The sequence below is a fragment of the Vespa mandarinia genome, chromosome 19, assembly GCF_050613455.1.
Source record: "Vespa mandarinia isolate Hongniang chromosome 19, ASM5061345v1, whole genome shotgun sequence".
In the NCBI taxonomy this organism is placed as follows: Eukaryota; Metazoa; Arthropoda; class Insecta; order Hymenoptera; family Vespidae; genus Vespa; species Vespa mandarinia.
The window spans coordinates 3,070,001-3,082,500 of NC_140828.1; the positions used below are offsets into that span (position 1 = coordinate 3,070,001).

Genomic DNA, 12,500 nt, shown 5'->3' on the forward strand with positions numbered 1-12,500 from the left:
GTACGACCGGAGAAAAAATATTTCTTTTCGTTACTCTTACATGAAGAAATAAAAGAAAGAAAGAAAGAAAGAAAGAAAGAAAGAAAGAAAGAAAGAAAGTTTCCTTTCGTCTTAAGATGTCAAGAGAGTTTTACAGAAGCCTAGGAAGCATTGTTTTCGTGCATGCTTAGACCTCCATACTTCCCAAGCGAATTCTCATAATCTTCGAATTTCTAAATAGTAAGTTACTTAATAACTCAAATCGATAGTAATCAAATTTGAAGAAAGAGATAAAAGAGAAAACTAATCGATAGTAACATATGTATTCTCTTGTATTGATCTCTCAATATTTCAATGTTTTGCAGGAAACAGGATCGATGTATTATACCTATACATGTATGTCTATACACTATACCTATGTAGTACTTAAATACATACATACATACATACATACATACATAGCGTCGGGTTGCGTGGAGCACGTGAAATCATGACGTCACGAACTGGAGGCCATTTTGGCTCAGCTGGTCTTGACAAAAGACTCGAATGGTAGGACGCCATATCCTGCGACGGTCGTTAATACAATGGACAATGATTCGCTTACGGAGTCCTACGCATACTCTGACGTTTGCATAAGCAACAGAGAGAGAGAGAGAGAGAGAGAGAGAGAGAGAGAGAGAGACAGAGAGAGAGCGAGAAAGAGAAAGAGAGAGAGAGAGAGAGAGAGAGAGAGAGAGAGAATTGTGCGCGAGCGTACTCACTCACAACTTTAACCCCTTTCATAAGCAATAGTCCGGTAGTTTGCACGAGTAACGTACGAGTAAGAGGGAAGATAGGCTCTCGACGAAACGAGAGAAGAAGTATAAAAAAAAAAAAAAAAAAGGGGGCCGGCCTATACACGTATTCTTGTGGAAATATTTTGACACGGATGGGCGTGGTGTGTTAGTGTGGTAGTGGTGATGGTGAATGTCAGCGAAGGTATGACGACAACGGCAACGACAACGATGATGATTTCTTTCAAGAGGGCCTTCTTATTCTAGCAGTAGTTTTAGATTTCACCGGTCTCCAAGCTTTAAAGCGATACAAGGATAAACGTTACAGCGGCTGAGAATGCTCCAACCAACGGATCCAACCATTCTCGACTTCACTTCGTCGCGAGAAGATCGAAGAAAGAGTGAAAAAGACGGACTAGAATGAAAGAGAAAGAGATAGAGAGAGAGACAGAGAGAGAAAGACAGAGAGAGAGAGAGAGAGAGAGAGAGAGAGAAAGAGAGATCAGTGTGCCCTTCGTACGGATACAGTGCTTACATTGTGGGTTCGAGGCTCATTGTGAGACACGCTACCATGCCCATTGTCAACCTTTCTTGAGTGCCGGAGATTCACACCTTTTCAACGCTGCGATTTTCCACGATGGGCGCGTTCCATTGAGCGGAAGAAGCAGAGCGGGAGGAAAAAGGGACTTCTAGTTGGTTAAAGAGACAAAAGTGAAAGAGAGAAAGAGAATGTGTCAGAAAGGCCCGAAATAAGGACGAGTTAATCCTGTTGGAGATCGAATCTTCTTCTTTTGAGAGGAGAAATTCGCGAGACTCGTTCTAGATTTTTTTTTCTCGAAAAGTATGTCGATAAAAAAAAAAAAAAAAAAAAAGAAAAAAAGAAAAGAGAGAAAGAGAGAGAGAGAAAGAGAGATAAAGAAAAAGAGAGAAAATACGCGGGGTGGAGTCGACGTTTATATTTAGAACGACACGTGTGAACGTAACTTTGTCTGGCGCCAAAGAGCAAAGTACATACGTCTCGGCATACTAGAAATATAAAGTTACTTCGAAAACAGTCGACAGTCAGCACCTTCCTGAAATGTTCCACGTGCTTCTTCGGCACATCCGTTTTCTTCAGAATGAAAGAGACTTCGAAATTTTCGATGTACACACATCCTTTTCTCTCTTTCTCTCTCTCTCTCTTTCTCTCTCTCTTTCTCTCTCTCTCTCTCTCTCTCTCTCTATCTCTTTCTCTCGCATACATTCTCTTTCATAAATCGTATCAAAATGATGTCCGATGTTATATGATTATCATCGAATAAATTCTATTGAATATGCGTATACATGTATGTATGTATCTATGTACGTATGTATATAATCGAATTAAATCGAATCGTCCGAACTAACACACATTTGCCAACGACGACGAATTACGAGAGCAACCATTCGTGGACAATCGCAATTCGATTTTCATTTAATTCTCGATATTTAACTGGTCTATTTCAAATGACCATAGACTAATTTATATCTCTACTTTATCATTTGTCTCTCTCTCTCTCTCTTTCTCTTTTTCTCTCTCTTTTCAAATGATAATATTATCGATCTGATCGTTGATACATAGACAACAAGTTTTTCATGTAAATGTGAATCTGTATAAAGAAAATCGGAAATCATGTAGCACATCGATCGGAAAAAAGGAAAAATAAGAGAATAAGAGAGAGAGACATAGAGAGAGAGAAAGAAAGAGAGAAAGAGAGAGAGAGAGAGAGAGAGAGAAAGTAGAGAGTCCACTCAGTATAGAAAGAGCGACACGTTCTATCCTCAGAGTGACGCTAATTAGTCGCTTGGCACGTTTCATATTTTAACAGCAATTAGCGCGTGCGATCCAGCGTGCTCGGCTTATTACTGTGGCACAACCGCAGACGCCGCAAATTTTCGCGCTTTTCCAGAAGTCGTAGAACACAATAGCTTCGTCCAATTCAATTATTACATCCTCGGCCAGTGTAGAGAGAAAGAGAGAGAGAGAGAGAGAGGGAGAGAGGGAGAGAGAGAGAGAGAGAGAAAGAGAGAGAGAGAGAGAGAGGGAGAGAGGGAGAGAGAGAGAGAGAGAGAAAGAGAGCTTGCAACTCTTGCGTCTCCATCAAGCGGAGATTTGCGAAGAGGAGATGAAGATAGCTAGAGAGAAAGAGAAAAATAGAGGATAGAAAAGGGTGGATTTAGGGAAGGGACGGGGGATGAAAGGGGTTTAGAGGGGGGGAGGAGGATGTAAAAGCTTTAGCCAGTGGTGGTGTAAGCGATCGTACAGCGGCCTTTATGAACATCGTAAATTTTCGACGACAGTGCGAGCAATTTTAGCGACCATCGGCGTAAAGTCGATGCTCGTTGTAACTCGGCGTTAAGGATAGGTCGCAACGTACATCTCTCTCTTTCTCTCTATCCCTTTCTCTGTTTCTCCCTTCCATCTCTCTCATCCTCCAACAACCTCCGAGGAGAAGCGAGGGTGGTAGGAAGAGATAAAAGGTGCGAGAGAGGAATTAATAGGAACGGAATGTAGCGGTAACTACGCTTACCAACGCGACGGTAACTTCATTAAAAGTGCTATCGGCTTGCCTTTCTACCCGGAAAAGCCGCCCGTAGAATTATCGAAAATTACGTCGATCGTCTCTAAGGGAAGCCGATATTCCCGACGTATATTACTCTCTTACAGTTAGTTCTCCAATATTTGCCAATAATTACGAGTGGATATACACTCCACCAATGATTTTTTTATTTATTTCTCTATCTATCCATCTATCTATCTCATTTTTTTTCTTTTTTTTTTTAATTGAAAACAAAAATTGAATTTAAATAGATCGAATTTTTTTTTCAAGATATATCTAACATTATCTAAATTCTATCTCTATGTTTTACGTATGTAGATACTTGTGTATACATGTGAAAAGGATTGATTTAAAAAAAAATTGTCAAGATATGTCAATCATATTTTAAATCTTTTATCTTCAACTTTATTACATCACTTCCACCTCCTACTTTGGAGGTGGCAAGTAAAAGGAACGATCGTATACATGTGTGTGTGTATGTGAATAAGAGAGAGAGAGAGAGAGAGAGAGAGAGAGAGAGAGAGAGAGACAGCGGTTAATGGGGACGGACTCTAGAAGTGGCTATAGCCTAGAGTCGTGTTAGGGCCAGGCCATTAAGCTTAATGACATAATGAAGTAAATGGCTGTGCATGCCATGCCATGCCAGGGACTATAGCTTATAACCGCCACGCTTCCACCCCCGCGCAATATACCGCGTGCCAGGAATTCCTGACTTATGCCGGTACTGCCCAGTCGAAAGGGGTAGTTGCGTACTCTCTTCTCTTCTCTTCTCTTCTCTCAGTCGTCCCTCTTTTCAACATCCCCTCCCCCCCACCCTCTTCTTCACCATCTCCTCCTACTCCTACTCCCTGTATTTCCAACGGCAGCATATTACATAAGGGTTGCCGCTGGAGTACGCATCGTGCCTCTGGCACACTGGAAACGAATTTATGTATGTCGGAGGCTCCCGTAAGGCGGCAGACAGAGATAAAAGAGAGAGAGAGAGAGAGAGAGAGAGAGAGAGAAAGAGAGTAGAACGAAACTCATCTCTCTCGTTTTCCGACAGACGATTCGCTAAAAACCGACTACCTTTCTACCCTCGAATTTTCTCGGTTAAGCTCATAATTATCACAATGTGTGGAGGAAATTTATTCTTCTCAATCTTTTCTAAAAATGTTTTCAATTGTTCCATTGTCACGAGAATAGATATATATATATATATATATATATATATATATATATATATATATATATATACATATATATATATATATGGAATTTTTTAATTTCATATCCTTTCAACAATTTTTTTAATGATTTTTTTTTTTTTTTAACAACGATATCAATATCTTGTTAACGAAAAAGTTTGGTAAAAAATTGCAAGAAAAGAAAAAAAAAGTTACAGTTTCGATACTCATTACGTTCATGGGAATTTACAACAGATTGTATCGTTCAAATTTACGAAATAAGTATCGACAGAGAGAGAAAGAGAGAGAGTGAGAGAGAGAGAGAGAGAGAGAGAGATTAAACTTTCCTATCTCTCGTCTATCTTCACAAAAGATAATAGCATTTTGCTCGGCTCTAAACGCTTTTACAAGCATCGATCGATCAAATTATAACTTGTCGATAAATAGTATCAACCCCTTGGAACTCTGACGATGGATGGCCAAAATTTAAACGTCGTCCTTGAATATTCTGCTTGAGGAAGACTCGATGGAACAAAGTCTTATATAGAAAGAAGAGAAGAGTCTTGTTTTCGGGCAATCAACACTTTCGTCTTTGTTCTTCAGTGGCACCTCAATGCCTGACCATCATAATATTCACACCGTTCTTGGGTCTCAGATTTCTAGTATGGAGAATGGACCAAGGCTCGCGCGTGAAAACACGTTCACGAGCTCGCGAGGTGTGAAGTTCGCAAAAGAAAAAGAAGAGGAGGAGTAGGAATAGGAGGAGGAAGAGATGGAGGAGATGGAGATGAAGGTGGAAAGAGAGAGAGAGAGAGAGAGAGAGAGAGAGAAAGAAACGAAAGCAAAAAACAGAAACGAGAAAAGAAAAGGGCTTACGAGCTTCCAAGAAGCGAAATTACCAACGAGATCTCTCTCTCTCTCTCTCTTTTCTCTATTATCCTTCTTCTTCTTCCACATACATACATACATATGTACATACATACATACATAGGTATGTACGTACGTACGTACGTTACATGCATACATATGTACATACATACGTATTTTCATCATCGATCGTCTCACCATTTCAAAGCTCTCGAAGACCCGAACGCGTCGGAATTAGAATCGATGCGTATACTCCGGGGCTCGTTCGAGTTCGCACGTAAGTCGAATTCTCGAGAGAATCGAAGATCCGATCGGTAAAATTAATTCGATCCCAAAAACACCGTGAAAGCATTGGCAGCTTAGCACCCTAAGCTTCTGATGGTTCTCGGTCGATCGGTTGGTCGGTCGATCGGTTGGTTGGTTGGTTGGTCGGTTGGTTGGTTAACTGGTTGGTCCATGTTACAAGTGTTTTACACGATGTTGCATGCTCTAGCGAAACTATCGAAAACGGAGGGGTCTTTAATCTAGCGAAACATCCCAAGGGACGCGTGCGAGGCCTCTACTTCGCTCGGACACGCTCCATTCGTCCCTACCGACTATGTAAACGTTCGTGTTACTCTCATCTACTCGAGCTCGATAAATGATTACCTCTTCAGCATGTTTTTTTGCTTTTCTGAAATCGATCGAATTAAAGAAATGAATATCTTTATCGTTAAATAATTGTATTGGATAATCGTTTTTTCCTGTTTTTTCGTTTTTTCTTTTCTTGTTTTTTTTCTTTTTTCCTTTTTTTTTTTTTTCTTTTTTGTCTTTTCTTCTTTTTAGGAAATTACGCGTATATGCGTTTGTAAAATTGTAACATTAATGATTAACGTTATTTTATAATATAGTTATACGAAATATTTTAATTATATTTCTTTTTTAATATTTATTTAATACCATGTGAAATAGTTTAAGGTTAAATATTTTTTCAAAAATTATATCGTACACGTTAGAGGGTTAAAACTGAGTATAATTTCTATTTAGGAAGGAAAAGCTTGTGTACGATCGATGAAAGGGGTGACAGGGAGGCGTGACTAAATTCGAGTCTAGCGCGTCGAATCAACGAATAATGTTATTTCGTTCGAAGCAAGGGTTCTTTTTCTTTCTCTCTTTCTTTTTTTCTCTCTCTCTCTCTCTCTCTCTCTCTCTTTCTTAATTCATTATATCAAAAAGCATCAGCGAAAAGATAGAAAAGCGATTATATTGTTTGGTTCGGATTATTATACGATTCTCATTGGTACATCAAATCGATTTACTCAAAGTGGCTCATTTTCGAATACGATCTCCATACGAGAGCAAGCTGCCAAGCGAATAACGAGCGAAATCGTACGTAAAATCGTCGCGATGCTGGAAAATCCGCGAATTCGCGTAAATTCAAATGCGAGAGAAAAAGAGAGAGAGAGAGAGAGAGAGAAAGAGAGAGAAAGAGAGAGAGAAAAGGATAGATTGATGAAATAATAACGATAGCAAATGAATTTCGAATGTTCTTTACGAATATTTTTTCAAACGGATAAATTTGAAGAATTTATAAAGTTGAGCGAGAAAGATAAAATAAAAGCAAAAGAAAAGTAAAGGAAAAAAAAATGTATAAAAAAGGAAGACAATAGAAAGGCACAATGAGAAAATAACAAGAATATCAAATGAGAGATGAAATGAAAAAGAGAGAGAGAGAGAGAGAGAGAGAGAGAGAGAGAGAGGAAGAAATTAACAAAATGTTAACAACAAATAAATCTGCATTATTATAAGAAAGAAAAAATTGATTAATCGAGGGAGAAAGATAAATCATGAACATAAAGATGAATGATAGAAAGAAATATAAGAAAGGCGAGAGTCCAATCCAATACGAATTTTCAATTACCACGATACAAAGGGACTGTTCGGGGGTTAATTCCCGATTTAAAACGTCTTGCTCGCGTACACTTCTCTTTTATTCTCTCTTTCTTTTTCTAAGCATTGAAGTAGCGAGAGGATGGTGATGATGGTGGATGTAACACAGACGGAATCGGACTGTGTCGTGAAAAGATTTTCAAATTAAATTTCGAGATTAGTACCCGGCCTTAATACGGACAAGTGACGGCGGAAGATGTCCCAGGGGTGTGCTACGTGCTACCTTTGGTCCACCCCATGGGATATGAAACGCAACGATGTTTCGACCGCCGCCACTACCACTACTACTACTATTACTACTATTACTACTACTACTGTTACAATCATTCCCAGGACTACCCTCCTCTTAACATGACTAACACTTTTCATCTCCTTTCATTTGCTTCGTACAAACTTTATCATTTCTTCCCTTTTCAAATGACAATTTCTAAAAATAAAACAAAGGTTCTTTGTTTAATTTCTCTAAACGTGAATAATCCAACGTAATACGATAATACAATGATTACGAAATATCGAATAGAAATAAGGAAGATAGGAATGAAGGTAGGTCTCCTGTAACACATACACACATACACACACACAGTAAGAGTTTTGCTTCTCGGTCGCAGTCCGTCGCAAAGGCACGGACTTAAGGCCTTAACAGCTACTAAAGCAAAAGCTCCTTCTGTCTCGCTCTTAAGCACGGAAAACAAGCCGTGTTAGACGAAGGGGGTATTTTGAGGGCCGCCATTGGCTATCCAGGCTCCTTCATAGTCGGTTGCCTGGTAACCGGCCCGCCACCGGCGCACCGATGGCAACTACCCCGTGTGTAGCGTGACAGCACGACGCACACCCTCGTTTAAGCACTGCAACCCCCTCCGCACCACCCATCTTTCCACCCTTCTCCACCACTACGGGATGTACCAATGTACTCTCTCTCTCTCTCTCTCTCTCTCTCTCTCTCTCTCTCTCTCTCTCTCTCTCTCTCTCCTTGTTCCGTCTTTTTTCACACAACGACGTATAACCTACGCGTATTCGTATACGTCGCGAGAATATATTTAGTGGTGAAACTACCACTGTTTTCCTGTTAGAGCGAAAGAGAGAAAGAGAAAGAGAGAGAGAGAGAGAGAGAGAGAGAGAGAGAGAGAGAGAGAGAGATAGGGTCTTTCGAGAGCCCTGCTCTCTCCCCGAGTTCTATAAAGTCTGCTCCTCGTCGAGAGACCGACGTTTCGCTAAAATTCAGTAAATCCTTCCTTTTCTCGTCGATTCTTTTCCAACTGGTCGACTCGCCACTTTTTACTCTTTTTTCTTTATTTTCGAAATCCCTCTTCTTCGACGAATTGACACTTATTTTTCATCTTATCTTATCAGAAAGAAAAAAGAGCTACCGCAGTTTACATCCAATAATCATTTATAATTTATTAACTAAACATAATTTCGATCGACATGAATTTATGAATGAAGATTAAGTGTATTTTTAAAAAAGTTACAAAATAAAAACATCGTAAAGGTAATTTCATTAATCGTATAAGATAACTTAAAATACTTATGAGCTTTCGAGATAACAACATAGGGTTGAACGATTCTAGTGAAACGATTGATTCGATTGCCCGACGCAAATAAGCGTACTTTGAAGATGCGAGAAACAAAAAAAGAAAAAAAAAAAGGTTGACGTGGAGAAAAGCGGGGGTGGGATGGGAGGGCGTAGAGAGGCCTCTTTAGAGCCCGTGGAAACAATAGATCGCACGAAGTTGGAGCTCAACGGAATTCAGTACATTCCAAGTACATACATATTTACTTTTTTCTTTTCTCCTCTTTCCTTTTTTTTTTCACTCTTCAGACTGTTCCTTTCTTATATATTTTTTACTTTTGTATTCTTTTTTTCTGTTTTTTTTTTTTTTTTTTTTTTTTTTTTATCGGAAGTCCTGATTACGAACGAACATATTCCTTACGAATGAAATTAATAAAAGAAAGTAGAAAATTACTGATCACTGGATGGTTTGAATCCTATACGAACATCATATTTATGCTTGTCAACATGTTAGACTGACGTCAGTGACGCCAGTCTACGCTTTCGGAGTCCAATTAGTCGAGGAACACGTATAACCTGTATCAAGGCCGTAATTAATAGTTAATTAGCCTAGAGTAGCGTGGGCGGGCAGTAGGAACGGCAGCAACAACGCTTCATCACAGGCTGTAGCAAGAGAAGCGCAACAGCAACGTGGCACTAACAGCAGTAGCAGTAGCAGCAGTGGCAGCAAACAAGCAAGCAATAGCCGAGTTAGCTGCTGGTGGTAGGTAACGAGAGTTAGCCTCGGGGAAAAGGGCTCGCAGTTCATTGTACACGGTGAGCCGCTTTTCGCTCGTTAATTCGAAATTAATGTATAATTGATAATTATTTTCGGCTCACGAATAGAGGCCGTCGTTCGTTCCGCTACTGCTATATGCCTACCGTAAACTTCTTTGTAGATATAGAAATTTTATCGCGTTAGCAAGACGCACACGCGTTTCTCTATTATCTATTTAATTGGCGAATTGCAAGTTTTATCCCGGTTAAAACAAAAAACAAAGAAAAAAGAAAAAAAAAAGGAGAAAAAAAAATATATAAAAGATAAACTCTCACGAGATCGTTAGATATATTCTTTCTTCTAACTACTCGATCGAATTTTCTCTCTTGAATTTTATTCTATTCGCCAAGGGGTAACACGATACATGTTAACAGGATATCCTTCTGTTAATCCGATTAAAATTGCGCAGGAATTTGTTGTGAAAAGTTTTATTAACGAGCGAGATATCTTTGAAAGTGGAGAACGAATAATTGATACATCTATCTATATCGGCTAAAGACGATAGCGTTAAATTACTTTACCAAATAATCTAGACCTGTAATATTGCAGAGCTTGTTAACTCGTGCTCGTATAAGTTTTCGTAGAAGAGATAGGTAGGTACCCATATTCTCTGATTCATTGGCAAGTCAGATATAATAGGTAATTTGATATGCGACGTAGGTGAGCGGTTCGCTCTAACATACAAGAGCCCATGTAATTATCAATTACAGCCGGTGCCACAGGGAATAATGAGCTCTGAATTCAATGAAATATTACTGCCAACTCATTCTGTGGATCTTTCATAGTACCAGAATATATCACGACCCTGGTAATTTCAACAGGATTTCAATCTCGAGTGTACTTTAAAAAAAAGTGTCTGACGATGAGTAACCAGTAATAAGATGAGAGAATCGATACACGAGCTTGCTCATGTAAATTATTATAACGTTAATCGTTAATAACCGTTCATCAATTTCGATCGATCGATCTTTCTTTCTATATCTTTAATTATCTTCTTACAGGTGTTGGACATAACATTGAATCCGGCAAGGACTTCACAGTCGATGGTCTCTCTGGTTTTAGTAAAAAGAAGAAGAAGAAACGTCGTCATAGGTGAGTCTCTTGCATAAACTTCCTCGAAGGTAATCATCGTTGAATATTTCAAAAGAAAAAAAAAAGAAAAAAAAAAAACAAAAACAATGAAAAAAAAGGAAATAAAAAAATAAAAACATAAAAAAAATTAAAAAACAGATTATTATTTTTATCATTATTATATTGATTTTTTTCTTTTGTTTTTTTTTCTTCTTTTTTTTTTTTTTTTTTTTCTCGTCGTAACGATTCGAATATTCCAGCCTGTCTACCCCTTTTCGTGTAAAATCGTTAAGGGGTGCAAACCGAAACGAGGGCTTTTATAAAATTTCATCTCTGTTCACACCGCAGGTAAATCCATTTTAAAGTCCTACGATCGTTTTGGAAAGCATGCTCGATTCGGAAACGTAATCAACGACTATTGATAATTATTGCATCGCGTTATATATTACGAATCGAGGACAAAATTGCTCGTTAGACTTTGCAACTGTTAATGATTTGATAAATCAAGAAAACAAAATGATTCGCTTGGAAAATTTCCTCCTTCTTTTTTGTTTTTTTTTTTGTTTTTTTTTTTTTTTCTTTTTTTTCTTTTCTTATTTTTCTTTTTTATTAAACAGTTTTTCGTAAATCATCAAAGTTTTTTGCAAAAAAGATACGTGACGTCTGATCCCTCGTTTAAACCAAGAGCATTCAAAAGAGAGAGAGAGAGAGAGCATACGTTCGAACGATTTTCGCGCGTCCACCTTAACGAGAACCGATGATCGTCCGGGAAATGACTTTCAATTTCGAGGCTTTCGTTCGAGCAACAGCAACGATGGCAGATGCCAGCTCGTTCCATGTATACAACCTACAATTTGTCGAATCGCGAGACTAATTGGACTGTCTTGTCGTTAAACTCGTTTCGTTACTCTCACGTCGATATTTTTGAGATCGATACTCTCGATAAATGGAGATTATAAACATTGAAACTAATCAAAAAATAAAAAAGTATAGGGGAAAAAAAGAAAAAAAAATTAATAGAGAATAAGAAATTGAATTGACAAATGAATTTCCGATTTTAATAATTTATTTCAAACAACACGTAATATCCTATTTTCCCAATTAATCCAAGAATCATTTCAACATAAACGTAGGATAGTTGTAAGAGAAAAAGCTGTAATGGCATATAACTAGGTTCATGTGGTTGTTGCTCCAGGACGATCTTCACGTCTCAGCAGCTGGAGGAGCTGGAGGCAGCGTTCAAAGAAGCCCATTATCCCGACGTCTATGCTCGCGAGATGCTCAGCCTGAGGACGGATCTGCCCGAAGACAGGATACAGGTGAGGAGAAATTCGAAAATAAAGAGAGAGCGAGAGAGAGAGAGAGAGAGAAAAAGAGAGAAAGAGAGAGAGAGAGAAAGATCCATGAAATTTGAGAAGAAACTGACTGCGAATTTCCTTCCTCGATCTTACAATCTTATCAAATTTCCATGGGTCTTTCCTCTAAACTAATTTGTAACAATGAAATATCATTATGATTTTGTCTATGGTCATTATCAATATCATAAATTTTTAATTCATTCCTTTACGTTATTAGATATTAAATTAATTTCAAGATAATATAATATCATACAATAATATCATTGAGTATCATAAATCAAAAATATCGAGTATCTTTTCTTAAGAATTTTGTGTCGATCTCGATCAAAAGTTTATCGTTTAGGATATAAAGGGCTGCTGGGTGGAGAAAGTTAGATGGGCGTCAGTGTAAAGAAGGGCCGTCCGTTGTCATGCAATAGGGAGGAAACTTGATTCGTTGGCCGTGGTTGGA

General features: G+C 38.4%; 1 protein-coding gene across 3 annotated transcripts in view; it reads left to right on the plus strand.

The window, feature by feature from the left end:
- LOC118449362 (uncharacterized) overlaps positions 1-12,500 on the plus strand; it is a 42,199-nt gene that overhangs the window by 13,585 nt on the left and 16,114 nt on the right. For all 3 annotated transcript variants that reach the window (XM_085662877.1, XM_085662879.1, XM_085662878.1), the window contains 2 exons: positions 10,622-10,712; positions 11,887-12,010. In XM_085662877.1, the coding sequence (XP_085519003.1) occupies positions 10,622-10,712; positions 11,887-12,010 (215 nt within the window). The remainder of the gene's footprint in view (positions 1-10,621; positions 10,713-11,886; positions 12,011-12,500) is intronic.